At 37.0% G+C, this 27710-nt stretch overlaps 1 protein-coding gene across 1 annotated transcript; it reads right to left on the reverse strand.

The window, feature by feature from the left end:
- Positions 1-435: 435 nt before the first annotated feature.
- MYCT1 (MYC target 1) lies at positions 436-27096 on the reverse strand. The gene is made up of 2 exons (XM_027056601.2): positions 26901-27096; positions 436-2539 (listed from the first exon to the last, which is right to left on the reverse strand). Exons 1-2 carry the CDS (start codon positions 27094-27096, stop codon positions 2031-2033), a joined length of 705 nt encoding a protein of 234 aa, XP_026912402.1. The 3' UTR covers positions 436-2030.
- Positions 27097-27710: the final 614 nt, after the last annotated feature.

Below are 27710 nucleotides of genomic sequence, written 5' to 3' on the forward strand. Positions count from 1 at the left end.
TTTTTGCTTAAATTTCACATTTCATAAATTGCACAATATTTATAAGATACTCATTTTGATTGTTTCATAATTGAGGAAAAGGAAGGCAACAATTCTGCCAGATGGTTAAATTCACCGCGGGATTTCTGCTCCCATTTTCCTAATTTGAAAGCTATAAAGCGATTTTTATCCCAGTATAAATTCTAGATAAAAGCCATACACTTTGTTTACTTCTCATATGAAACATTAAGGATGACCTGGAAGTAAACGATAGCTTTGTTACTAAGTTAATGCTCTCCTGAAATCTTAACTGGCTACATGACAATTGCCAGATTTGTTAAAAACCAACTTATAACAAATTGGTTATCCTGTGAGAATTTTTTCTTAATACCTTTCTTCCTCCTCTCTTCCTTTCTTCTTAACTGCTTTTTTGCCTCCCTCCTTTCCTTGCCTTTCTCTTTCTTTCTTTCTTTCTTTCTTTCTTTCTTTCTTTCCTTCTTTCTTGTTGGCATATTACATTAGACAGCATCAATCTATAGACATCATTAAGAATAATTGTCCTTGAGGAACAATGGAAAATAAATGCTAAATAAAAATAAAAAACAGAATGCCGTACAGAATCTCTTACTATGTAAAAATTATTATGTTCTTGAAACATACTCAGACACTATTAGCTGTGAGCACTGCACTGCAGAAGCTAAAATAATAGTACATTTTCTTCATGAAAAATCCCAGCGTTCAGAGAAACAAACAAACAGCAACATAAGCTAAATAGTCACTATATCAGAAATGAACTATAGGCCTTTTGAATAATACTCCAGTGAACTTGTGTCCTTACATGAAGAGGGACAGCCGTAAGCATCTGGTCACTGAAGCTCTCTGGTGCCCATATTTGGGAATGTACCTTGTTTTAAGAGGGTGGCCCTCTGTGGAAGTGGACTCCTTAAATAAGTGTCTGCACCAAAGACCATATGGCATGGTTTAATCATTGTACAAAGACTCTTCATAGAATGTGAGGTTGAAATTCGTAGAAAAGCAAACAAGGGATGATATCTGATGAGTCGATCCAGGAAGGAGCAATCTTCATGGTTGTCGCAATGATAGACTTCCTCCCTACCAACCCCCATTTGTCTGTGAAGTTACAAGAGATGGTCCCTAGATAAAGTGCTTTCCCCAATGGCTAACTTTATATCTAAGAAATAAAATATATCCAAGGAAAAATGTAAGCTTGGTGTTATTAAAGTTTGTTTTTTAGGTCAAAGAATTGGGTTTGCTGGTATTGCTTGTCTAACAACATAACTATAACAGTGAAGGAGAGTTAGATGATCTTAGTAAACCCAAGGATTTTGCCTCAATGATGTAGATAACTATTCTTGGGGAAGGCACCAAAAGAGGCTGGGGTGGGGGGAAAATAAGTGTCAAAATTGAAGTGTCCTATAACGCCCACAGAGTTTCTCTTCCTTTGCTTGCTTCCCACACTTGTCATAAATGAGTGCCATCAAGGAACTTTAAAATCTCTGTTCTGTCACTTTTGTGCTCATATAATCCATTGAAAATCCAAGACTATAAAATGATTCATGTCATTCCGAGGAAGGTAAAATTAAAATTCTTTAGGATAGATTTATTTTAAAGTGACATAGTGATTTTTCCGCCTTTATAGTCACATTGGACAGTGAATGAGGATTGTAAACCACAAATATCTAAAGTTTTAATTTTAGTCTAAAATATTTATATACTGTATCACAGCTGAGTCTCAGATAAGAACCACTGTCTTTAATAACCTTCAGGTTGAGTTAAAAAAAAACAAACATAAATATATACCTTTTTGGAAAACATTACTATTCTGTGAGACAAAAGAAAAAGGTGTATTCAAAGAAAATGTGTTTTACATTTTCTGCATTGAATTATATATAGTGCATGAACATAATTCAACTTGGAAACTCATCAGCTGTTTGGGCCATGCCCTCAAAATTCCGTTTAGCCTGTCTGTAATTTTCTTTCGGGAAAAGCCAAGAAAGGGAAGAAACAAATTAAAAACAAAAGCACCCTCCTCAGGAATCTGGGAACGCTTTTATAATTGAGTCATAGGCAGGTGGGGGCGGTGTGGAAAAGCCCACTCGAAGACTGTTGTTGGACCAGTGGAAATCCGGGCGGCTCAGACTGTGCGAAGTGCTGATGGTGTGAACCGAGCTGGAGGAAGGGAGAGTCACCAGCTGACTGTCAGTTTCCACCGGAAGTGGTGGACTTTGCAGGAAGGGATGGAAGGTTGAAGCCCTGAAGCTTGATTTTCTTGGAAAGGAATTTGCCTGCTCCAGGGAAGCTTGTCGCTGGAAAGTGAGGCTGGCCAGGCTGAGGTTGCTTCGCCGTTCGCAGCCACTATGGCGGTAAAATCCAGTTCTGTTGAGGCCATGGTTGTAAGACCTAGACCGCCGGCTTGAACTCCACTGCGAGATGGGGGCACTGGCTCTTCTTCGAGACAAACAGACACACAGAGCCCAAATAAACCCTCCAATTACGAGCACAATTGTAATGGACACTGAGAAGGACGTGATAACATCCTCTGAAACAAACAAACAAAATCAAATAGGTAATTTCATTTGCAAATGGGTGTTCAACTAAAACCACAGGACAGAGCACCAACAGTAACTATGGAGTACATGATTAATTGAAAGCGATTTTGAATTAGGGAAATGAAAGACTGCGCTAGGTCCATATATGAATATCAGCTGATATGCTTCTATTTTTTAAAGCAAAAGGATCTAAAGCAACATTTTTAACTGTAGCATTACACCTTGCTGATGCTATTTTATCACCTGTAATAAATGAGAATAGGCTTTTTGTTTTTTTAAAGGTGATTCTTCAGTTCATAAATGTTTGTAAGGTTGCAAATATAGTCCTAAGATTATTTCCTCTTGCGCTGCAGCAGTAATAATGTTCCAGAAATTGATAAAGGATTTTGTAGTCAAATTGACTTTGCCTTTTCCTGCCTCTGCTTTCATCAACCCCAGCGATGTCTCCCACCTGCAGGCTTCATGACGTCTCACTTCCTGTGGTCATTTTGTAACAGGAAGTGCTAAGCTAGAGCCATCTGGTGGGCTGACTGATTTATGTTCTATTTCCTGAACTCCTGGATTGTAACCTGTATCTCTGACTCATTGATGACATGACCCATGCAGACTACTGTGCTCTTTCTTGGACCATCATTTCCAGTCCATGCTGCTGTCATGCCCTCACCGTGATAATGACAGTTTTGTCCCCTGGATCCATAGAATCTCTGTTATACACCAGTATCCTTCCATTCAGAGAACTTGTATTTGTTCAGATTTCCTGTTCAGGGGGTAGGGGAGTTGGTTTTCCCCAAATGGAAATTCTGTCTTAATGCTTTTTCTTGTGAACTAAAAACCCCTTTTTGAAGAAAACTGGGGAGCAGAGCCCCTACTTTGAATGTAAAGACATTCTGCACATCAGAAGACTTCTCTAGTCTTATCACCAGCCTTGGAAGACCCCACCACATTTTCCCATGATCTAACCCACAAGTCATGCTGATTTTCTCACTATCCCAGAGCCTGTCTTTTTCTCTCAAGCTCTGTGCTTTTCCACGTATTTTTCCTTATATCTGGACACAACTTTTAAATTTCTGTCTGAAAAACCTGTTCTTCAAGATCCATTTCAAGTATCACTTTTTGGTTTCATCAACAAACATCAGTTACTGTTTCATGAACAAAAATTAGTTACCGTGAAGTAAAGAGGTATCTTATCTCATTGCTTATCTAGGGATTCTGTACTGAGAGGGCCAGGGACTGGAAATTAGCTCAATGAGGTTTTGAGATAGTGAAAAAACAAAACAAACAAACAGAGAGGCTGCAAATGCTTTGAAGTTCCTCCCTTTGAGAGGTAGAATCTACTTCCCTGCCCTTGAAGCTGGGCTGGCTTCACAGCCTGCTTTTACCAATGGGATGTGATGGAGATCAAGTTGTGCAAAATGCAGCCTAAACTCCAAGAGGCCTTTCAGCTTCCACCCCAGCTGTTGTCAGAAGCCCTGTAATTGCCAGCGCCCAACAAACCCAGGTTTGCCTACCGGATGATGAGAGACACATTGGGCCAGTTACCCCATTGCTCCGGCCAAGACACGGCTACCTCCAAACACATGAATGGGGTCTTCCTAGATCATTCAGGTGTTAGCCTAACAACTGAGTATGACACATGAGAGAAGACCAGCAGAAAATCTAGCTGACTGATCCCCGTCCAAACTACTAACCCACAGAACTGTGAGCTGAATAGATGATATTTTTAAGCTGCTGTTGTAGCAGGATTCTCGCACAGAGAGTCGTGACACCAAGGCCTTTTAATTTCCAGAAAGCAACTTTATTCCTGTGGGCACCGCTCATTTGGGTTCGTACCCGAAAGAACTGAGCACTGAATGTCACGTGGCATAGTTTTTTTTAGTGCATTTTCTATTTCTTTGTCTCCCATATATGGTAACACACACAAACATGTAGTCTGATTAAGTGGTCTCAGTTTACGAGGTCATGAGGGATGTTGTCACATAGGTGCATAGCCAGGTTATCTTGAAGTTTTGTGGGTTGTTTGTTCTGGGTTTCTCCTTTTCTCTCTCTCTCCCTCTCTCTCTCTCTCTCTCTCTCTTTTTTCTCTTTAGGGAGGGGACCCTACCACACTATGTTTTGGGGTAGATTGTTATACAGCAAAAGCTAACTGATTCAAGATTCCCAACTCAGCTTTATCTTTAACATATTGTATGATTTTTAGGAAATTTGTTTGGACTCATTTTATTATGTTTTATTTATTTTTTATTTTTTGACATTTATTTATTTATTTTTGAGAGACAGAGCGTGAGCGGGAAAGGGCCAGAGCGAGAGGGAGACACAGAATCTGAAGCAAGCTCTAGGCTCCAAGCTGTCAGCACAGAGCCCAGTGTGGGGCTCGAACTCGTGAACCGTGAGATCATGACCTGAGCCGAAGTCAGACGCTTAACCGACTGAGCCACCCAGGCACCCCTCATTTTATTATGTTTTAAATGAAGAAGTTAGATTTTATGGTTATCAAGTTTCTTTTCAGGTTATTGTTGCAATCTATGATAATATATAGAAAATATATAATGCAGAAATAGCAGAACAAACCAATGCTGATAAATACATAAGACTACTCATTGTTCCTTAATCTTAAGATATAGAAGCAATTAGTGTCCTTCTACCTTATGTTCACATTTATCTCCTGTGGCAAGACTATGTATGTTTTGTTCTACTTTCACAATTACCTTCACAAATGCTTAGATCAAAATCCTCCAAAACAGTCGCTTAAATCAAATCTAAACAATAAATTCTTTGTAATAGCAAGAGGACTCTAAATTATAAGACGATTTAGAACAGCTCTGCTAGACCAAGTATTGTTCTCCCAAAATGTCTCATAAAAATAATATTGACTCATAGCCTTAAAATTCAATCTCTTGCGACAGAGATTTTAGAAAATTAGGCTTTATCTGGAAACAGCAAATAAATAATAAATACAGTCAGAAACTAAAATCAGACTCATTGGTTATATAGTAAAATTCAAAATTCACTTGTAACTATCAGTGCCCCCAAATATTGGGAACCTAAAAAAGAAGTTATAGGAATTCTGGGTTGCCAAGGCAATGATAGCTGTGTAAATCAGAATGTCCCAGAATTTCGTCCAAAAAACCAATAGAGAACAAGATGCACAAATAAAACTATACAAAACCCATGCCTTCAGCATAATTAGAAGATGAAGAACATCCAAACTTCAATTACCAAGAAAGTAAACTGATAAAACAGATATCAATACCTTCTCTCCCATGCTTCTATCTCAAGTCTTCATGGAGAGAAAGGACGGTTCCAGAAAAAGTGTAAAAATAATGAAAAGATATTCTGTTCCATAAGCACACCCGGCTATAGTAAAGGGATTTACAAGTGCATGCAAGAATGTGAAAAGGCAGGGGTGCCTGGGTAGCTCTGTCAGTTGAGGGTCCGACTTCAGCTCAGGTCATGATCTCGCAGTTTGTGAGTTCGAGCCCCGCATTAGGCTCTGTGCTGACAGCACAGAGCCTGGAGCCTGCTTCGCATTCTGTGTCTCCCCCTCTCTCTGCCCCTTCCCTACTCATGCTCAGTGTCTCTCTGTCTCTCAATAATAAATGTTAAAAAAAAAAAAAGAAAAAAAAGAATGTGAAAAGGCAGCCTTGGAAAGTAATCCTTCCCTTAGGAAGAAGAAGGTAAAGTGTGCAGTCAAAAGATCTCATCTTGTAAGATTCCATTTACAGGAAGTGTCCAGAAGAGGGGTAGGGAAACTATGGGGAGAACAAGCAGATAAGTGATTGCCTAGGGCTGGTGGGTGGGGCGGGAGGGAACGGGAGGGAATACTAATGGCCATGGGTTTCTTTTTGAAGGCCAGAGTGTTCTCATATTAGATGGTGGCAATGGTCACACAAGTCTGTGACTATAACAAAACCATTTATTGTACCCTTTAATGGGTGAGTCCTATGGTATGTGAATTATCTCAATAAAGGTGTTAAAAAGAGAAATGACAGAGAAAAAGAGGTGCTTTTTGGAAACCACACAATGAAAAAGAAAAGAGGGAAGAGTGAGGGGAAAATTTTAGAGTCCTTCAAGACAAAAAATGAAATAAAATAAAAAACAAAGGACACATAATTCCTCCCCACCTCTGTCCTCTAAAAGTCAACCAGTAAAAACACCATACGTTACTACACTGAGGAAAGGAGGAATCTACAATGACTCCCGGGATTCTGGCATGGGCAGGCAAGGGTAGATATTAGCATCATTCATCCAAACCAAGAAGAAATGAAGATTGTGGAAGATGCTGAACTTGAGTGCCCCTGAGACACTCATTTGGAATCAGAGTTAAATAAATATGGAGCTTAAAAAGGAGCAGAATTAGGAATCTTTATAGTACAAGAGACTTGTAGCCATCATGGAAAGCACTTACACTAAAAGCAAGAGTGTGTTTAGAAGTGAGTTGAGAATAGATTTCCAGGAAAATCACAACTTAACAGGTGGCAGAAGTAAACAAAGAAACAAAGAAGGACTAATTTGGGAGGTCTGATCAGACAAAAAATATACTAGCACTGATTCTAAGTAACAATTTTAGGTGGAAGTGATTACCAGCTACTTGCCCCAGAAACATTTATCTATTCATTTATTTAACATATAAAACACCCACTGGATGCCAAGCAGGGCTAAATTTATAGGCAAGAGTGAAGAAAACAAAATGTTAGCCCTGGTGGAGTTTACATCCTATAAGACTTCAATGAAGATAAGAAAATGTCCTCTAAGTCTGCAATAAGGGAGCCGTTGGCCACTTTGCCCAGAGCAGATTGAGGTCAGATGATGGAGGATTATGAGGGCATCTCTAAAAAGTTCAATCTCTCTACTGTGGGCAGAGAGAGCCTTGAACAAAGTGACCTAATAGGAAGGATAGAATACAGAGCTAACCATGATAAATGAGACAGACCAAGGCCCAGAGAAGGGAAGATAGTTGAAACAGGTCTGAACATTCCTGCCATGATCCAGATACCCGATAATAATAATGACTTAATGTGGGAAGTAACCATAAGAATAGGAAAGAAAACACTTAGTCACAAGAGACCCACAGTCAAAAGAACCTAAAAATTATTCCAAAGGATTACACCATCTAAGACACTAGAAATAAGACATGGGGGGAGTGGGGCTATAAACTGAGGTTTAGAGGTTCTTGCTCCTAAGATCTCGATTATGATGTTATTTTCTAGCAGTGATTTAATAATTGGATTAAATCATAATGTTTTAGAAAAATTTCAGTATCTTCTTACTTCGTGAGATTTACATGCCTTTACTATTTTATGTAAGTTTACGAGACAACAGATTTGCTCAAATTTTTATTGTTTCATAATCGTTAACACTAAATCTCCTTTAAGTTTTGGCTGCATAAATTCTGTACCTCACTGAAAATGTGTTTTTTGCTGTTGTTGTTGGGTTTGGGGTTTTTTTTTTTTTTTGGCTTTTTTGTTTGTTTGTTTAATTTTAGAGAGAGAGAGCAAGCACGAGTCGGGGAGAAGGGCAGAGGGAGAGAGAGAATTTCTACACTGTGCAGAGCCTGACACGGGGCTCAGTCTCACAACCCCGGGATCATGACTTGAGCAGAAATCAAAGAGTCTGACACTCAACTGACTGAGTGACTCAGGCACCCCTCACTGAAAAATTGCTCTAGAAAATAAAGAAAAATCATGAGCTACTCAAATACTCGATAGAACTAAGTCTTTTGCCTTCTTCTCAAATAAGTAGGTCTCTGAGTCCAGGCAGTTTACTAACTTTGGTACTTTGGCTTAAAAAAAAACAAAACAAACCTAACTTTACCTATTTCAGTGAATTTTTGTCAATCTTTTTTTTTGTGAGATGTATTACATATAATTTGAATAATTCATTATTAAATGTTATTAAGTGATCAGTCATCCCTAGAAGAGTTTCTTTATAGAATAGTTTATACCCTGGAGAATCCATGAGTTAATTACGATGAGAAACACATTAACCAAAGAATCTGGACAAAATTACTTAGAAATGCTATCTTCCTATTTAGAACAATGAATGAAAGATATACCAAGGTTCATCTAGACGTTGTACTTTTGAATAGGAAAATAAAGCATTAGGTAGAGATCTAGTAGGCAAACTATTAGCTCCTTGAAGTTCTATTATTCCACCCCAGAGAGTTTTCATTAAACCTTTAGGTAATTTTGGGGCACCTGGGTGGCTCAGTTGGTTGATCATCTGACTCTTGATTTTGACTCAGGTCTTGATTCCATGGTTGTGAGATCGAGGCCAGCATCAGGCTCTGCACTGAGCATGGAACTTACTTAAGATTCTCTCTCTTCTCCCCCCTCTCTCTGCCCCTCCCCTGCTCATACTCTCTCTCTCTCTCTATCTCTCTCTCTCTCTGTGTCAAAATAAATCAACATTAAAAAAAACTTGGGGAGCCTGGGTGGCTCAGTCGGTTAAGCATCCAACTTCAGCTCAGGTCATGATCTCATCGTCTGTGAGTTCGACCTGCGCGTCGGGCTCTGTGCTGACCGCTCAGAGCCTGGAGCCTGCTTCAGATTCTGTGTCTCCCTCTCTCTCTGACCCTCCCCTGCTCATGCTTTGTCTCTCTCTGTCTCAAAAATAAATAAACATTAAAAAAAATTTTTAAAAATACTTTAGGTAATTTCGATATTTGGAGGAATATAATTTATAAAACACGCAATCTTATTTTTATTTCATGATTTTGTTAAACACTATAGTATGTTTCTATTTAATTAACTTAATTTATAGGTCTCAGGCACTGTTTTGCATGTATCATACCGCTTAATTCTCAAGCAAACCCATAAGGGGAATACTTTATTTCTTAGGTGTGTTGTAAGAAAATATTAATCTAAAACGTAAGTGAAGAACTTAAAATGCATAAAAAATGTACCAATTTAATACCAGATTTGGTAGCCTGTTACAAACAGAAATACTTGGGGAAATTGTGTTAAGGCAATATTATGCATTCTATAGATAACATTCTCCTGAATCAACAGCCTCTACTGGAGAATTTGAAATATTAACAACTTCAGGGGCACCTGGGTGGCTCAGTTGGTTAAGGGTCCAATTTCGGCTCAGGTCATGATCTTGTGGTTCACAAGTTCAAGCCCCACATCGGGCTCTGTGCTGACAGCTCAGAGCCTGGAGCCTGCCTGAGATTCTATGTCTCCCTCTCTCTCTGCCCCTCCCCTGCTTGTATTCTGTCTCTCTGTCTCTCTCTCTCTCTCTCTCTCTCTCTCTCTCTCTCTCAAAACTAAGTAAAACATTAAAAAAATTTTTTTAATTAAAAAAAGAAATATTAACTTCAGATATAGAATTATAGATAAGGGGTTTCAGCTAAAACTAACTCTTAAAAACGCCTTGGTTTTTGAATACTGACAGCTAGCATTGGTCAGGGACTATTGCTTTCACTCATAAATGGAATAAAATGAGAAGACAAATATTCAAGTTTGCAGAGTATATGCCCCTGTTTTTCTGTAAACCAATGTTACCACTATGGTCTGATCGAGGATTCTAAATATCTCAGGCTATAAGCAGATATAATAGATGATATTAAAGAGATATATTCACTTCACTTCAACTAAATGGGGATAAAACTAGAATCTTTAAAGAGAAAATAGATTCAGTTACCCAATAAAGGCCTTTAAGGGTTATAGGAGTTCCTATAGATGGTCTCAGTGTTTGTATCCTTTGAGCCTCTCTATTGCTGTCTCTTCTGACAAATAAAATGTTCTCAGTGGTTTATCTTTATTGAAAAACAGCATAAGGTTTGGGGCGCCTAAGTGGCTCAGCTGGGTAAGCATCAGACTTCGGCTCAGGTCATGATCTCACGGTTCATGAGTTTGAGCCCCGCATCGGGCTCTGTGATGACAGCTCTGAGTCTGGAGCCTGCTTCAGATTCTGTGTCTCCCTCTGTCTCTATCTCTGTCTCTCTCTCTCAAAAATAACTAAAAACATTTAAAAAAGAGAAAAAATAGCATAAGGTTTAATTTCAAGAAAAAAGTTAGATACTTTTCAAATGTACAATCAAGGGAAAATAATGTCTTGTCTCTGAAATTGATGGAGAAAATTAGCAAAGGCAACCAAAATATGCAGAGTAAGAAATATATTTATGTGCCAGATGACTAATTTCCAAAATATACTATTCTGATATAAGAAAACAAGGGTAATGTCCAAACTCTAGCAGACCAGTGTTATAGAATATATTCATTCATCAAAATTTTCTTACATGAAAAATTTCAGTTTGTGAATAAAAGCATTTTTTGTGGCACTAAAACTAGAACAATATTTCTAGGAGTGCAATTTGACAATAAATCTGTTTTAAATGATTCTTCTTTATGGCTTTATAATATTTCTATATTATAATATTTATGACATTATAATATTAAATATCATATTTAACACTGTAGATGTACCATCTATGCCTGAAATTTAGGGAAATGGCAGGCAGTATAGGTAATAATAACTCAAAATATCTTATTACTATTATAAATAGAAGACTGTATAGGGTTATAGAGATATCTGAAAAGTTTAAATGATAAATTTTAAATGTACATGAGAATCATGAGAATAATATATATACATTAGTAATAAACCAGTTACATTTTGAATGAATATAAATTAAGATAAGATGGAGCAGAAGTTATAAAAATGACAGAAAAAAATCATGCTGCTTTTATATGGATTTGCTTAATTTTTGTTGTTCATTTGAGTGCACATACCATGAAAATGGCTTCCTAACCCATGAAGTCAGTCAAATATTCATATTAGAAATTACTGTACTAATTCTTAGTATTTTTTTTAACGTGTATTTATTATTGAGAGACAGAGAGAGACAGAGCATAAGCAGGGGAGGGGCAGAGAGAGAGAGAGGGAGACACAGAATCCAAAGCAGGCTCCAGGCTCCGAGCTATCAGCACAGAGCCCCACCCGGGGCTCGAACTCACAAACCACGAGATCATGACCTGAGCCAAAAGCTTAACCGACTGAGCCACCCAGGGGCCCCAATCGTACTAATTCCTATGCTGCTACCATACTTGCAGAATTTTTTAATAACTATGAACTATAATAATGACGTAAGAATGTCTAAGACTTGCTGAACTATATGGTAAAAAGCTTATCTATCTTCTTTTTTTTTTTTAATTTTTTAGTGTTTATTTTTGAGAGAAAGAGAGTAAGAACAAGCAAGGGAGGGGCAGAGAGAGAGGGAGATGGAGAATCCGAAACAGGCTTCAGGCTCTGAGCTGTCAGCACAGAGCCCATGTGGGGCTCAAACTCACAAACCAGAAGGTCATGACCTGAGCTGAAGTCGGACACAACTGACTGAGCCACCCAGGCTCCCCTTATCTATCTTCTTAAGCTCCCTTACATCCAAACTGCATAAACAGTGTAAAAATCCAGAAAAGCAGTAAGAAAGAAATGTCAAGTCATATTTTTAAATTTTTTATTCAAGTTTAATTAACATACAATGTTCTATTAGTTTCAGGTGTACAAAATAATGATTCAACAATTCCAAACATTTCTCAGTCCTCATCAAGATCAATGTACTCTTAATCCCCTTTATCTGTTCAAGCCATAATTTTAGTATAGCCTGTTCCAGAATGGTCTTCCATAGGGATTTTTTTTTTAATTCAACTGTAGTTAATGATTTTTCTGAACCAAACTGGAATACAGAAAACATATGATGAAAACAGCATCTCTTGGCCATGTAGCTTTAAATTTTCATATATGTAATTCCATTCTGGCAGATTTTTTATAACAAATTCTGGAAGCCTTTTTTTTTTAATGTACTATTAAAACAATATACCCCCAAAATACACACATATTGGCACAGATACTCCTTTTTGAAGGACAATTTACCTTCTTATTTATCAATAATCTTAAGATCTCCCTTTGAAGGTAAAAGGTACACATTCTAACCTCAGTAAGGTAAAAATATAAATTAGATATCCTTATCCTAATTTTGTAATGTATATCTATATAACTAGCAAGGGGCTGGTATATAAGTCTTCAGTGAATAATAACTATTTCTACTAATGGTTGTATGACTTACTCAAGTCATTTGGTACTTGCTGACCTATAAATAATGGCCAGCATAGTATCTTTCAATTCTAAGATTCTAATATTGAATCTGGTTTTCAGTACATCAATGCTTCAAAGTCTGTCCATTAGTATTAAAATTTAGTAGAGGTCACCATCTAGTGGCTTTGAGTTGAATTGTTCCAAATCTGAAAAGTGATTTTATCAGTGTCAACAGAATGGAACATTGATCAATTCACAATACCTTTTGCAATTTTAAGAATCAGAAGCCCAGCTAATGCCAAATAAAGCTCTTCTGTTCTTGGTACCTTAGAGTATACAGGAGGATGGTTCATGCAATAAGAAGAATTTGACAAAAATATTTTGAGAGAATAATAGGGCACAGAAAACTTGATTAATCATAATAAAATAAACAAAGTGTTGGTATTTTCTATGTGTAGCTTATCTTCCAGAAAATCCTATATGTTTTTTTTCCCACAATATATGCAGAATTCAACTTCTATCTACTCTGTTGCCTCCCTAGTCCAACATGACCACCACCTCTGACCCTATCATTCCCACTATTCCCTAACAACCCTCTATTCCAATGCAGTAGCCAAAGTGAACTTTTGAAAATAGAAGTCAAATCACACTATTCTGTTCTAAACCCTCCACTTCTCCCAGAGCAAAAGAAAACTCCTAAAAATGTTCTTAAAGTTCCAAGTTCACCTGTTCCCAATTATCTTTGCTCATTTTTACCCTTCCTCTGTCTTAGCTCCATCCACACTACCCTCTTTGCTGTTCCTTCAACATACTGGATATGCTCCTGACTCAGAACCTTGCGCTGGTTGTAACCTATTTCTGAAATTCTTTCCCCAGGTATCTCCATGGCTAACTTCAGGTTTTCATTCATATGTCACCTTCTTTATAGACTTACCCTGATTACCCTATTTAAAATTTCATCTTAATAATAAAATAAAATAAAATAAAATAGATCTAACCCCAACTAATTCCAGAAGAAAAATTAATCCTTTCTAGAAAAAGATAAACTTACTTAGAGTCTAAAATTGTTTCTACAATGCTTCAGCCATTACTAAGCATAAATAACAAATTACAAAGCATTCCAAGAGACAAGACCAAATGAACAAAAACCAAGAGAATGACTATATCATAGAAAAATAACCATAAATTATCAAGATATTACAGTTATCAAACACAATTATTAAAATAACCATGAATTCATATGTTAAAGAAAATACACAACAAGTTGAACCATTTCAAGAAATAATGGGACTTATAAAAATAATTGAATAAAAATATCTGATGAAAATTAGAAAATATTTTAATAGTTATATTAAAAATATGAAATATCAAAACACATGATATGCACTTAAAGCTGTGCTTAGAAGAAAATGTGTACCTTTGGAGGCATAAATTTAAAAAGTAGAAAGGCTGGGGTGCCTATATGGCTCAGTCGGTTAAGTATTTGATTCGATTGCTGCTCAGGTCATGAAATCATGGTTTTGTGACTTTGAGCTCCATGTGGGGCTTTGCAGTGACTGTGCAAAGCCTGCTTGGGATTCTCTCTCTTTTTCTCTCTGCCCATTCCCCACTGGTGCTGTCTTTGTCTCTCTCAAAATAAATTTAAAAACTTAAAAAATTAAAAAAATAAAAAGAAGAAAGGCTGAAAAATCAATTATATAATCTTCCATATCAAAAAGCTAGCAAAAAAAACAACTAAATCAAACACAAGTAAAATGGAATAATACAGCAAATAATAAGAGAAATAAATAAGTAAGAGAAATAAATAAGAGAAAGCAGAATGTAAAGACATAGAAAAAAGAAAAGAAACAAAGAAGGAGAATTATCAAAGCCTAATGTGGTTTCCATGAAAAAAAATCTAATAAAAAATTGATTAACTGCTGATAAGAATGACCAAATGGGAAGAAGGGAAGGAAAAAGAAAAAGAGAGAGAGAGAATTACTAATATCACAAATTAACAAGATGGCGTTAGAACAGATTATATAGCCAGGTTCATTTGGTTAAGCATCCGACTTAAGCTCAGGTCATGATCTCACAGTTTGTAGGTTTTAGCCCTGCATCAAGCTCTGTGCTGACAGCTCAGAGACTGGACTGCTTGGGATTCTGTGTCTCCCTTTCCCTCTGCTCCTCCCCCCACCCTCTCTCTCTCTCTTTCTCTCTCTCTCTCCCAAAAATAAAGAAACATTAAAAAAAATTAAAAAGAAGGAAGCCTCAAATAGCAGGCAGTAGGTGAATTTCCTAGCTTGAAAAACTTCTAGCCCGAGGACAGTTTCCAGTCTGAATTATGTGGGCAGGTAAAACACCAACTGAAAATCTGCAGTATTTCCAATCTGGAGAAATAGAGGACACAGGTTGTGGCAACCAGAGCTGTTTGAGTATGAGAGAGAAATTTTAGAAAAGAGAATACCAGAGAGAAGGGTCTCAAAATTTTATGGATAAACATATCCTGTAACTGTGCCCAACTCCAGAACTACACTGCATGTTTCATTTAGAATAACTAGAGAAAATAAAGAAATTAACTGAACCAAACTGAGACCTGAACTGCTTGTTAAAGGACAGGCTTTATAGGTTTTTGTGGTTTGAGTTCCTACTATGTTATTTTCCCATGAAAACAAATGAGAAAAAAAGTAGTCTTCAGGGTAATATAGACGAATCCAAAAGCCCATTCTAAATGTTAAAGATACAATATAAAATTACGTACCATATGAAGAAACAGGAAAATGTGACCCATTCTCAGGAGAAAAGGTAGTCAACAAAGGCATAGCCTGGAGGCATCACAATCCTGAACTTCAAACTATATTACAAAGCTGTAATCATCAAGACAGTATGGTGCTGGCACAAGAACAGACACTCAGATCAATGGAACGGAATACAGCACCCAGAAATGGACCCACAAACGTATGGCCAACTAATCTTTGACAAACAGGAAAGAATATCCAATGGAATAAAGACAGTCTCTTCAGCAAGTGGTGCTGGGAAAACTGGACAGCAACGTGCAGAAAAATGAGCCTGGACCACTTTCTTACACCAGACACAAAAAGAAACTCAAAATGGATGAAAGACCTAAACATAAGACTGGAAACCATCAAAATCCTTGAGGAGAAAGTAGGCAAAAACCTCTTTGAACTTGACTGCAGCAACTTCTTACTCAACATGTCTCAGGAAACAAGGGAAACAAAAGCAAAATTGAATTATTGGGACCTCATCAAAATAAAAACTTCTGCACAGCAAAGGAAACAATCAACAAAACTAAAAGACAGCTGATGGAATGGGAGAAAATGTTTGCAAATGACATATTAGATAAAGGGTTAGTATCCAAAATCTATAAAGAACTTCTCAAACTCAACACCCAAAAAACAAATAATCCAGTGAAGAAAGGGGCAAAAGACATGAATAGACACTTCTCCAAAGAAGACACCCAGATGGCCAATCGACACATGAAAAAATGCTCAACATCACTCATCATCAGGGAAATACAAATCAAAACCACCATGAGATACCACCTCACACCTGTTAGAATGGCTAACATTAACAACTCAGGCAACGACAGATGTTGGTGAGGATGCGGAGAAAGAGGATCTCTTTTGCATTGTTGGTGGGAATGCAAGCTGGTGCAGCCACTCTGGAAAACAGTATGGAGGTTCCTCAAAAACTAAAAATAGAGCTACCCTATGATCCAGCAATTGCACTACTAGGCATTTATCCATGGGATTCAGATGTGCTGTTTCGAAGGGACAAATGCACCCCCATGTTTATAGCAGCACTATCAACAATAGCCAAAGTATGGAAAGAGCCCAAATGTCCATCGATGGATGAATGGATAAAGATGTGGTATATATACACAATGGAGTATTACTAGGCAATCAAAAAGAATGAAATTTTGCCATTTGCAACTACATGGATGGAACTAGAGGGTATTATGCTAAGCGAAATTAGAAAAAGTCAGAGTGGCTAAAATGAACAAATCAGGAGACTATAGATGCTGGAGAGGATGTGGAGAAATGGGAACCCTCTTGCACTGTTGGGAATGCAAACTGGTGCAGCCACTCTGGAAAACAGTGTGGAGGTTCCTCAGAAAATTAAAAATAGACCTACCCTATGACCCAGCAATAGCACTGCTAGGAACTTACCCAAGTGATACAGAAGTGCTGATGCCTAGGGGCACTTGTACCCCAATGTTTATAGCAGCACTTTCAACAATAGCCAAATTATGGAAAGAGCCTAAATGTCCAACAACTGATGAATGGATAAAGAAATTGTGGTTTATATACACAATGGAATACTACGTGGCAATGAGAAAGAATGAAATATAGCCTTTTGTAGCAACATGGATGGAACTGGAGAGTGTTATGCTAAGTGAAATAAGTCATACAGAGAAAGACAGATACCATATGGTTTCACTCTTATGTGGATCCTGAGAAACTTAACAGAAGACCATGGGGGAGGGGAAGGGGAAAAAAAAAAGTGAGAGAGGGAGGGAGCCAAACCATAAGAGACTCTTAAAAACTGAGAACAAACTGAGGGTTGATGGGGGGTGGGAGGGAGGGGAGGGTGGGTGATGGGTATTGAGGAGGGCACCTGTTGGGATGAGCACTGGGTGTTGTATGGAAACCAATTTGACAATAAATTTCATATTAAAAATAAATAAATAAATACAATATAAAAAAAAAGAAAAAGACAAATATCATATGACTTCACTCATGTGAGGACTTTAAGGTACAATACAGATGAACATAAAGGAAGGGAAGAAAAATAATATAAAAACAGGGAGGGAGACAAAACATAAGAGACTTAAATATAGACAATGAACTGAGGGCTGCTGGAGGGGTTGGGGGTGAAGGGATGGCTAAATGGGAAAAGGGGTATTAAGGAAGACACTTGTTGGGATGAGCACTGGATGTTATACGTAGGGGATGAATTACTGGATTCTACTCCTGAAATCATTATTGCACTATATGCTAACTAACTTGGATGTAAATTAAAAAATAAAAATAAATAATAATAAACAAACGACATAGCCTAAAATGCCCAGATGTTGGAATTAGCACACAAAAATTTTAAAGCAACTTGTATATTTATGTTCAATGATGTAAAGGACAGTGTTCATAAAGAATGAAAAGTCGGAGGAGTGCGTGAGTGGCCCAGACAGTTAAGCTGCTAATTTCGGCTCAGGTCATGATCTCACTGCCCATGAGTTTGAGCCCCCCATGGGGCTCTGTGCTGGCAACTCAGAGCCTGGAGCCTGCTTCGGATTCTGTGTCTCCCTCTATCTCTGCCCCTCCCCTACCCACTCTGCCTTTCTCTCTCTCTCTCAAAAATAAACATTAAAAAAACCTTTTTTTAAAAAAAAGAGTGAAAAGTGAGAAATATCAACAGAAAATACAAATTCTAAGAAAGAACCAAATGGAACTAAAAAGAACATCAAAACTAAAAAAAAAAAAAAAGTCACTCAATGAGTCTAACATTACACTTAAGATGACAATGAAAAGATTCAATAAACTTAGAAATAGGTTAATAGACGGGGCACCTGGGTGGCTCAGTTGGTTAAGTGGTCGACTTCGGCTCAGGTCATGATCTCACGGTTCATGGGTTCGAGCCCTGCATGGGCTCTGTGCTGACAGCTCGGAGCCTGGAGCCTGCTTCAGATTCTGTGTCTCCCTCTCTCTCTGCCCCTCCCCTGTTCACACTGTCTCTCTCTGTCTCTCAAAAATAAATAAATGTAAAAAAAATTATAAAAAAAAAAAGAAATAGGTTAATAGAAATTACCCATTTTGAAAAAGAGAAAAAAGAATAATTGGTGGGGAGGAACAGAGCCTCAGGGAATTATGGAACAATTTACAAATATTTAATATAATGGAGCTAAAAACTAATTGAAGAAATAAGACTGAAAACTTTCAAACTTAATGAAAGAAATGAGTTTACAGATTCAAGAGTCTTGAAATATCAAGCCGGAAATATGTAAAGAACTGTACACAGGCACATCATAATCAAACAGCTGGAGATCAAAGATAAACTGGCAGCAGCCAAATTAAAAATTAAAATGACATAATTACATTCAGAAAAACAATTATTTGAACAACTACTAATCCCCAATAGGATACCATCATATTTCAAAGCAACAAAAAAATCAATCAAACTAGATTTTCTATATCCTGAAAATTATCTGTTAAGAATAATGGAGAAATAAATAATCTTCCAGGTTTAGAGAAAAACTCATGACTAGCAGAACTACATTAAAAGCTTTGCTAACATGGATGGAACTGGAGAGTGTTATGCTAAGTGAAATAAGTCATACAGAGAAAGACAGATACCATATGGTTTCACTCTTATGTGGATCCTGAGAAACTTAACAGAAGACCATGGGGGAGGGGAAGGGGAAAAAAAAAAGAGGTTAGAGTGGAAGAGAGCCAAAGCATAAGAGACTCTTAAAAACTGAGAACAAACTGAGGGTTGATGGGGGGTGGGGGAGAGGGGAAAGTGGGTGATGGGCATTGAGTAGGGCACCTGTTGGGATGAGCACTGGGGGTTGTATGGAAACTAATTTGACAATAAACATCATATATTGAAAAAAAAAAGAATCTCAAATGAAAAAAATAAAAATAAAAAAAATAAAAGCTTTGCTAAAGGAAACCCTTAGATTGAGGGGGAATGATATCAGCTAAAAGACTTAGAGCTTCAGGAAGAAATAAAGAACATCAGAAATAGTATCAGTATAAATATAAAAGACTATTTTCTTTTAATTTCTTTAAAATAAGCATAAACACAGTAGATAGGTGATACCTAGATATACAAATTAGACTTAAAAGTTTTTATTTATTTACTTATTTTTTTCAACGTTTACTTATTTTTTTGCGACAGAGAGACAGAGCATGAACGGGGGAGGGGCAGAGAGAGAGGGAGACACAGAATCGGAAACAGGCTCCAGGCTCCGAGCCATCAGCCCAGAGCCTGACGCGGGGCTCGAACTCACGGACCGCGAGATCATGACCTGGCTGAAGTCGGACGCTTAACCGACTGCGCCACCCAGGCGCCCCGGACTTAAAAGTTTTTAAATCTGCTCAGCAAAAGACACTTTAGAAAATAAATAAGCAAGCCACAGACAGATAGTAAACATTTACAAGCCACATTACAGGTAATAAACATTGCCTGGATGGTGTGTTGGTTAAGCTTCGGATTCTTTTTTTTTTTTTTTTTTTTTTTACATTTCTGTATTTTGAGAGGCAGAGAGAGACAGGGCATGAGTAGGGGAGGGGCAGAAAGAGAAGGAGACACAGAATCAGAAGCAGGCTCCAGGCTCTGAGCTGTCAGCGCAGAGCCTGACGCCGGGCGTGAACTCACGAGCTGTGAGATCATGAGCTGTGAGATCATGACCCGAGCCTAAGTCGGACACTTAACCGACTGAGCCACCCAGGTGCCCCAAGCTTTGGATTCTTGATTTCAGCTTCATCTTTCAAGCCCCACATAGGGCTCTGTCTGCTTTGGATTTTCTCTCTCTCCCTCTTTCTCTGCCCCACCTCCCTCTCTCTCTAAAATAAGTAAATAAACTTAAAAAAAAAAAAACTTTGCAAATATATATCTGACAACTGACTGACACCAGAATATATAAAGGACTTTTATAATCAATAATAAAAAGACAGAAGAAGGGGAAGGGGAAGGGGAAAGAGAAGGAGAAGGAGAAAGAATAAAAATGCGCCAAAGAAATGAACAGATGCTTCTTCAAAATATATATTCAAATTCCCATAAGCACAAGAGAAGATGTTCAATGTCACAATCAGCAAATTTTTGTCTTTAAAGGCCCAGGGAGCAAATATTTTGGGCTTTTCAGGTCATACGTTATTGAAACTACTCAACTCTATTATTGTAGCACAAAACATCATAAACACACAATTGTCCCAATAAAACTTTATTTATAAAAACAATTCATGCATCATATTTAGCCAGTAAGCCATACTTTCCCAACCTCTGCTCACCATCATCAGGCATCAGGAAGATACAAACTAAAACCACAATAAGATAAAACTAAATACTGACCAGAAAGGCTACAATATAAAGCGTTGAAAATAAAAAAAGAGCTATTGGAAAAGATCTGAAGCAACTGGAACCCTCATATATTTTTGCAAAAAGTAAATTGCATAACCACTTTGGAAAAAGGCCTGACAATTTTCTATAAAATCAAACCTACACTAAAGCTATGACCAGCTCTTCCATTTCTAGGAAGTTACCAAGAATAATGAAAACATGTATCAACAAAAGACTCTTACAAGAATATCTGTTACAGCTCTATTCTTATAGCCAAAAGAGTAAATCCTTTATTATTTCATTTATCAGAAGTTCTAGAACAGGCAAAGCTAATCTGTTCTGGAAAAAAAAATCAAAATAATGGTTTCTTCTGGGGATGTTGCAGACAGGAACTGACTGGGATGTGGAATTAGGGAACTTTTTAGGTTTGTGATAATATTTAATATCTATGATTGAAGACAGAGTGATTCAGGTGTGTACATGTTTGTAAAAATTCAGCAAATGTTCAGTTACAATCTGTGCACTTCATTATTATTTATTTTACACATTCCATTGTAGGTAAATTTGACTTTAAAAGGAAAAAAACAGAAAAAATATTGAATTCTGATAATGATATACATGCTGAAGTAATTAGGAAGAAGTATACTGACATCTTCAGTCTACTTTGAAATGTAAGTGAATAGGGGCACCTGGGTGGCTCAGCTGGGTAAGGGGTCGACTTCAGCTCAGGTCATGATCTCACAGTCTGTGCGTTTGAGCCCCGCATCGGGCTCTGTGCTGGCAGCTCAGAGCCTGGAGACTACTTCAGATTCTATGTCTCCCTCTCTCTCTGCCCCTCCCCTGCTCACCCTCTGTCTCTCTCTGTCTCTCAAAAATAATAAACATTAAAAAGAAAAGAAAAGAAAGAAATGCAAGTGAGTAGGTAGGTAAATAAAATAACTATTGTAAGAACCTAAATGATAAGGGCACTAGGGTGGCTTCGTTGGTTGAGCATCTGACTTCAGCCAGGTCATGATGTCACCCTTTGTGAGTTCGAGCCCCGTGTCGGCCTCTGTGCTGACAGCTCAGAGCCTGGAGCCTGCTTCAGATTCTGTCTCCCTCTCTCTGCCCCTCCCCCACTCATGCTCGCTCTCTGTCTCTCTCTCTCTCTCTCTCTCAAAAAATGAAAAAAACATTAAAAAAATAATTTAGAAAAAACGTAAATGATAGAACCTAAGGGGTATGTGTATGGGTATTCACTGTAAGTATCCTGTGATGTTTCTCTATATTTGAACGTTTTTATAATAAAATGTTGGAAAAACATATGAGAGTATCCCAAACAACTTTAAGGCAATATATATGGAAATTTAATTTAAGTGGGAAAAGTTTTAGAAAACACAAACTTCCATAACTCGTAGAAGAAAATGCTTCCTAACTTGTTTTATGAGACCAGCCTAACACTAGTACCAAAGCCCGACAAGACTATCGCAAGAAAAGACTATTATAGGCAAATTTCTCTCTTGAATGTAGATACAGGAGTTCTAAGGTCAGGGACCTAGTAAACGGTGCAGCCTTCTAGCCTCATGCTTACTGAATCATAATCTCTGATCATAAAGCCCAGTGAGAGATGCATTTTCAAATTTATTTATATAATTCAGATGCAGCTGCTTTAAAGACAACAATTTGTAAACACTTGTTTTTCAAGCTTTCTGGGTAACTGAGATAAGGGAAATAATTGGTAGGCCATTAATGTGCAATGATGCACACATGTCCAATGATGGACACGTGTTTAATTTGTTTTACAAATACAAATTAAAGACGCATTTGAAATACAATAACATTGGCTTGCTTTTTAGGAGGAGGGAATATAGAGGACATCATTGGGGTTTGTGTTCAATAAACTCTCTCTGTCTCCAGTTTCTCTGAGAACATCCTGCTCCTATCTACAGAGAGTAGACCTGTAACATTTAATTTAATGTATTAAATGTAGACATTTTTCTACAGGAAATAGAATTTTCAGCTATTAACCAAGGTTTCTCCCCTTGACACTTGACTACCCAATAAATCAGTTCACAACCCTTCATCTCTTCAATTACTTTGGAGAGGATTCGTACGGTTAGCAAGCATGCATAGAAAAAGAAAAAGTTGATCCTTGGAATTTCTAACTGGATTATCAAATATGTAGAATGGATGAAAACGAAATAGGTAAAAACCTTGAAAAACAGTTGCTTTACTGCAATCACTAGATATTTTGAGAGAGATAAGAGTGTTCTGTTTGTTTGCTGGAATTTCAAAATGCTAAGAGTCTAAAGGGCTCAAAAACATATCTTTTTACTCTAAGAACGGTATTGGGAAAAATGAACCATAGTCTACGAGTCATGTCCTTGTCAATGTGGGTTGCCATACAAAATACTATAGCCTGTATGGCTTAAACAACAAGCCTTTATTTCTCTTAGTTCTTTGAGCTAGAAAGTCCAAGATCAAGGTGTCAGCATGATCAGGGTCTGGTGAAAGCTTCATAGCTTGCAGGTGACGTATTTCTCACTGTGACCTCACTTGACCTTTTCTCAGTGCATGCTCACAGAGAGTGGGAGAGAGAGCAATCTCTCTTCCTTTTCTTACCAGGCCATTAAACCTTCCATGTAGCCCCCACCCTCCTGACCTAGTATGTGACTAGTAAGGGACTAGAAGGGATCACCACTCCATCTCTGCTCATGATGAGTTATAGATTGATTTAGGGAATCCCAGAGAAACTGGTATCCATTCTCAGCTTCCTGGGGTCCAAATGCGGTCCAAATGGGGTTTTCCCTCTGAGAAACCCTGGGTGCCTGACAGGCAGAGTAGAAGTGGGGATGGTAGGCATTGGTACATCTGGGCTTAGGGCACTTGATAAACAGCTTAACCTCAAGAGACTTTCACAACCCTCGGATTATGGGAGAGCATTCAATACTGTTCTATACCACTGAGACAGATGGAAAAGTCCCTGAATAAAAGGCAGTAGTAGACTAAAGGGGACATAAAAAAAAAGGAGAAACCATGCCATTAACAAAATTTGCATAGACCACATGAGCCAGATTCTACAGTAAGAGCCCTCAGCAGTGGAAGCAAGGGAGGAAAGGGTAATGCCCTAAAAACAGATGAGAAATAGTTATTGGTAGATATAAGCAGAGACCAGAACATGAGATCAAGAATCAAAGGCCCTCTCCTTCCAATACCCCTAATAGTCTATAATACCCCCACCTTAGGCCCTTTCCAACCTTAGGGAAAGGTCCTAAGAAAGAGGAAAACAGGAAGATCTAAAGTCACAAGATTGAACATTATTATGTTAAATCAGGTCAAATTTTTGCACTGAAAGTACACAAAACTTTAAAAATATCTGCCTCAAGACATTCACCTCTACAGATGTGGTTTGTGTGCTTTTGCTTCTGCATATATGCTGGTACATTTCTCCTGAACTTCCCTGAAATTGTCCAACTACGCCTTGCTTATATCACTAACACCTAACACATTGACTAATACATAATGGGTGGCCAGTCAATGCTTCCAAGTAAACTAATAAACTGATAGGTGAATGAATGAGTGAGTTAATAAGTTAATGTGGGGAAAATGATGATTAACATGTCCTTCCTAGGATTATCTCCTTCTGTGAATCTTCTCCGACTTACAGGAACGGATAAAGCATCATTTTTTTTTTCCTCTAAGAAAGATTTTGGGACCATTTTTGCCATTTAAAAAAATTGTATATGTTTACTTATTTATTTTGAGAGAGAGACAGAGAGAGCAAGTGGGAGAGGGACAGAGAGAGAGGGAGAGAGAGAATCCCAAGTTTAAGGATACGTGTCTACTGTTTCATGAAGGCAGGATGCCGCAAATTTTACAGGTTCTGGTTCCTGCTGCTTTGGTGGGGAATGTTCCCAGAGAAGAAAAATGCATTAAAGAAAGCAAAAGAGAGAAATACAGGTGGCCTTCAGCTGTGTTGTTGGCCTCAAACCACTTTTTTTGCTTCCTCTTGCACTAATGACTGTAATGCTTGTACAACATTAATAAGTCCTAGTGGGTGATTACTATGAAAATGCAAGCTATTATTATTAGTAACAACCTGGTATCATTATCTTATTTTTCAGCATTCATTAAAGTAATCCCCCAAAAACTGATATTTGGAAAACAACTTTCCATACATCTTAAGTGCGTTAAGTTCAAGAAATTTATATTTCAATGCGCAAGTTTTCCTTTTCTCAGCAATTCCATCTTTATTCTCTAAATTCGAAATTGGACACAATAGAAAATGCATGGTAATGTACTTGATAAGATTTTCAAAATAATATTTTTGCAGAGTCAGTGATCAAAATAGATACCAATTTAGATATAAAAAGAAATAAAATTTAAAAGGTCTACATTTATATTTTAGGAAATTTCTACGTTTACTATATTTATGTTTAGATTTTTACATTTTACACTTAGTATTTTTTACCCCAGAAGAAATAATGTCATCTTTCATATATTTCCCCCAAATCATCAAACAGTATATCTGCTCAACATGGTTGCATTGGTTTTGTTAATGCTTATCAATGTAACACTCCCCTTCCTGGTTTTCATTATTTCCATCTATTTTCCATTGCATTCACCTACTAAGACAAAAAAAAAAAACCCTTAGGAACTGTCTTTGAAACAGTAAGTTCGAATTCCTTCTCAAGCACAAATAACACACAAAAAAATCAGTGTTTTTAGGATTGGTAAATAGACTTCAATTAAGCATTGTCTTATTAATTCAGGTTTATTTTATGATTATTACCCATGTTTTAGTCAGTGGCTAGTGATTCCTTTCACTTAAGTAAACCTGAAACTTAACTTCAAATGGTCTGGAAAAAAAAGTAGATCTGGCTTTCACAGATTAATTTTTGTAGTAAGAGCTACTTTACTTTTGAATAATTTGTATAGTTAATTTTGTAATGATGAATTTGGTGTAAACAAATTCTAGCTATTTTTCAGTGTGTGTTTAATGCATTCACTTTTCTTATAAATGAAGACAGCAAGCAGTATTGTAACAAATATATATAATTAAGACTCCCACAGTTTTAAGGCTTATTGGCTGTTGGGTTTTCCAAGAATTACTTATTACCAAAGCCATTCTTAGCAGTATGCAAATATAATTTACTTTCTTCTTATTTTTTAATGATTATGTTAGGGTGTTCACTAATATCCCTCCTTTCCGGGCCTGAAGCAAACATAAAGGGTTGATAGTAAAAAAGAATTATTTCCCTTCATGCACATTTTTGTGATGGCGGACAGCTAGGTGCTAGGTGAGGTTGTTAGGGACAGTCAATATTGCTGCTCCGTTTCACTGATAGCTCCCAAAGCATCCCCACAAATCACAAAAGAAAGTATGAAATAGTTCTCTGAGGGAATTAAAAATCCGTTCTAGACAAAAAATAAGGCTATTGATCTCTTCATAAACTCCATTGATTCCTTTAAATTTTTCTTCTGAATTTAACTGAAATAGTCCCCCTTATTTTTAAAATATCCCTGAATCCAAGAATACTCGTCAATTTACATCTTAGTCCATGTTCCTTAGCATTTTCCTTCTTTAGCCTTGAACAGCTGGTAATTTTGACCTCAACTCTACTCCATTACTGATATTTAACTAGTAGCTGTGTCTGAACTCAGACAAAAAGTACTTTTGTATCGTTTCTTTTTTCCTCTGTGATAGGCTTCCTTTTAATGTTATATGTAATGTTATTTCAAGTGAACTTTTTTTATTATAGTTTTTTCTTCCTTTAATTTCACAATAAGATTCCTTATTTTATCTATGACATCACAGTCCTTAAGTATAGATTTTGTTGTTTTGATTTCCTTTGGAAAATAAAGAGTATGACATTGATAATGAAAAAATAACCTCTTCAGCAAGTCTTGATTTTATTAAATAAAACATATACTTTATAACCTTAAGACAAATAAAACTTAATTTTCCAACAAAATCTACATTATCGTATTCTAAACAGCAATTATTTCCATCTTTTCTTTTTTCACATTTTTATTCTCATTATTTTCTAATTATATTTTGTAACGCCAAAATCTATACTTGTTGCCCAGATTCTTCTTGAGTGTCTCCAAAACCCACCTTAAACACATTATGTGAATATATTTATTATAATAAACTTATGAAAACTTAAGTAACCAGTTTATGGTAAACAAACTAACTCAGAGATTTTCACTCAATAAATTATGCAGGACCTTTTCTGCATCCTAATTTTAAATTAAAAACAGTTAAAGAAAGTATCTTACCCCAAAAGTTTTCTGGCCATGGACTCCCTAAACTTGTTGTGTTATTAGCCATAATATCCACAAGAAATAGAAGAGACAGAAAAAAAAAAGAAAGAAAAGCCAGTTTGTTCGAAAGAAGCACTTTGATTCTATGTCTTTGTGGTTCAGCAAGAGAAAAATAATTTTCACACAACCCCTCATATACTTGGGTTTGCATAAAAGGAAACAAGTGTATCATGTTTCCTGCTTTTATACTCAAATTAGCAACTGTTTTTCTTATCTCAGAACTCCACATGGTTCCTGAGACACGAAACAATTTCCTTCTCGTCATTTCCTCAGCTAAATTACCAAGTTTCTTCCTCTCTGGCTGCTTTTGGGCTGAGAGGCTCCATTGCTTCTTCTCCAGCTCCTACCGACATATACAGGAAGATTCCAAAATCTAAGCTATGGCACTTTGGGTTAAATTTCTATAGGATAGAGAAAGAGACTACTTTCCAACATTTCACAATTAGATTTATTCAGCAAATTGGGGGTTCTCCAATTTCCAATTTCCAATTGGAAATTCATACTCCATTCAAGTACAATTAATTTTATCTAATACCCTTTTTTATAAATCTCAGTTATTTATTAAAATTCGTAACCTGTCTCTTTCTCCATTTGGCATATTAATTTTGAAAAGTTATTTGCTTCCTTTCATAAATAGCTACCTAAAATGTAACTTATATTTAATTTGTATTACTCTTGAATTGGTACTTAAGTATGAATAGGATGATTTCCACACAGAAGGATCCTGTTTAAAGCCAAGTAAGAGAAACATAAATGCAAACACGG

This window comes from Acinonyx jubatus, chromosome B2 (assembly GCF_027475565.1).
Source record: "Acinonyx jubatus isolate Ajub_Pintada_27869175 chromosome B2, VMU_Ajub_asm_v1.0, whole genome shotgun sequence".
NCBI classification, from domain to species: domain Eukaryota; kingdom Metazoa; phylum Chordata; class Mammalia; order Carnivora; family Felidae; genus Acinonyx; species Acinonyx jubatus.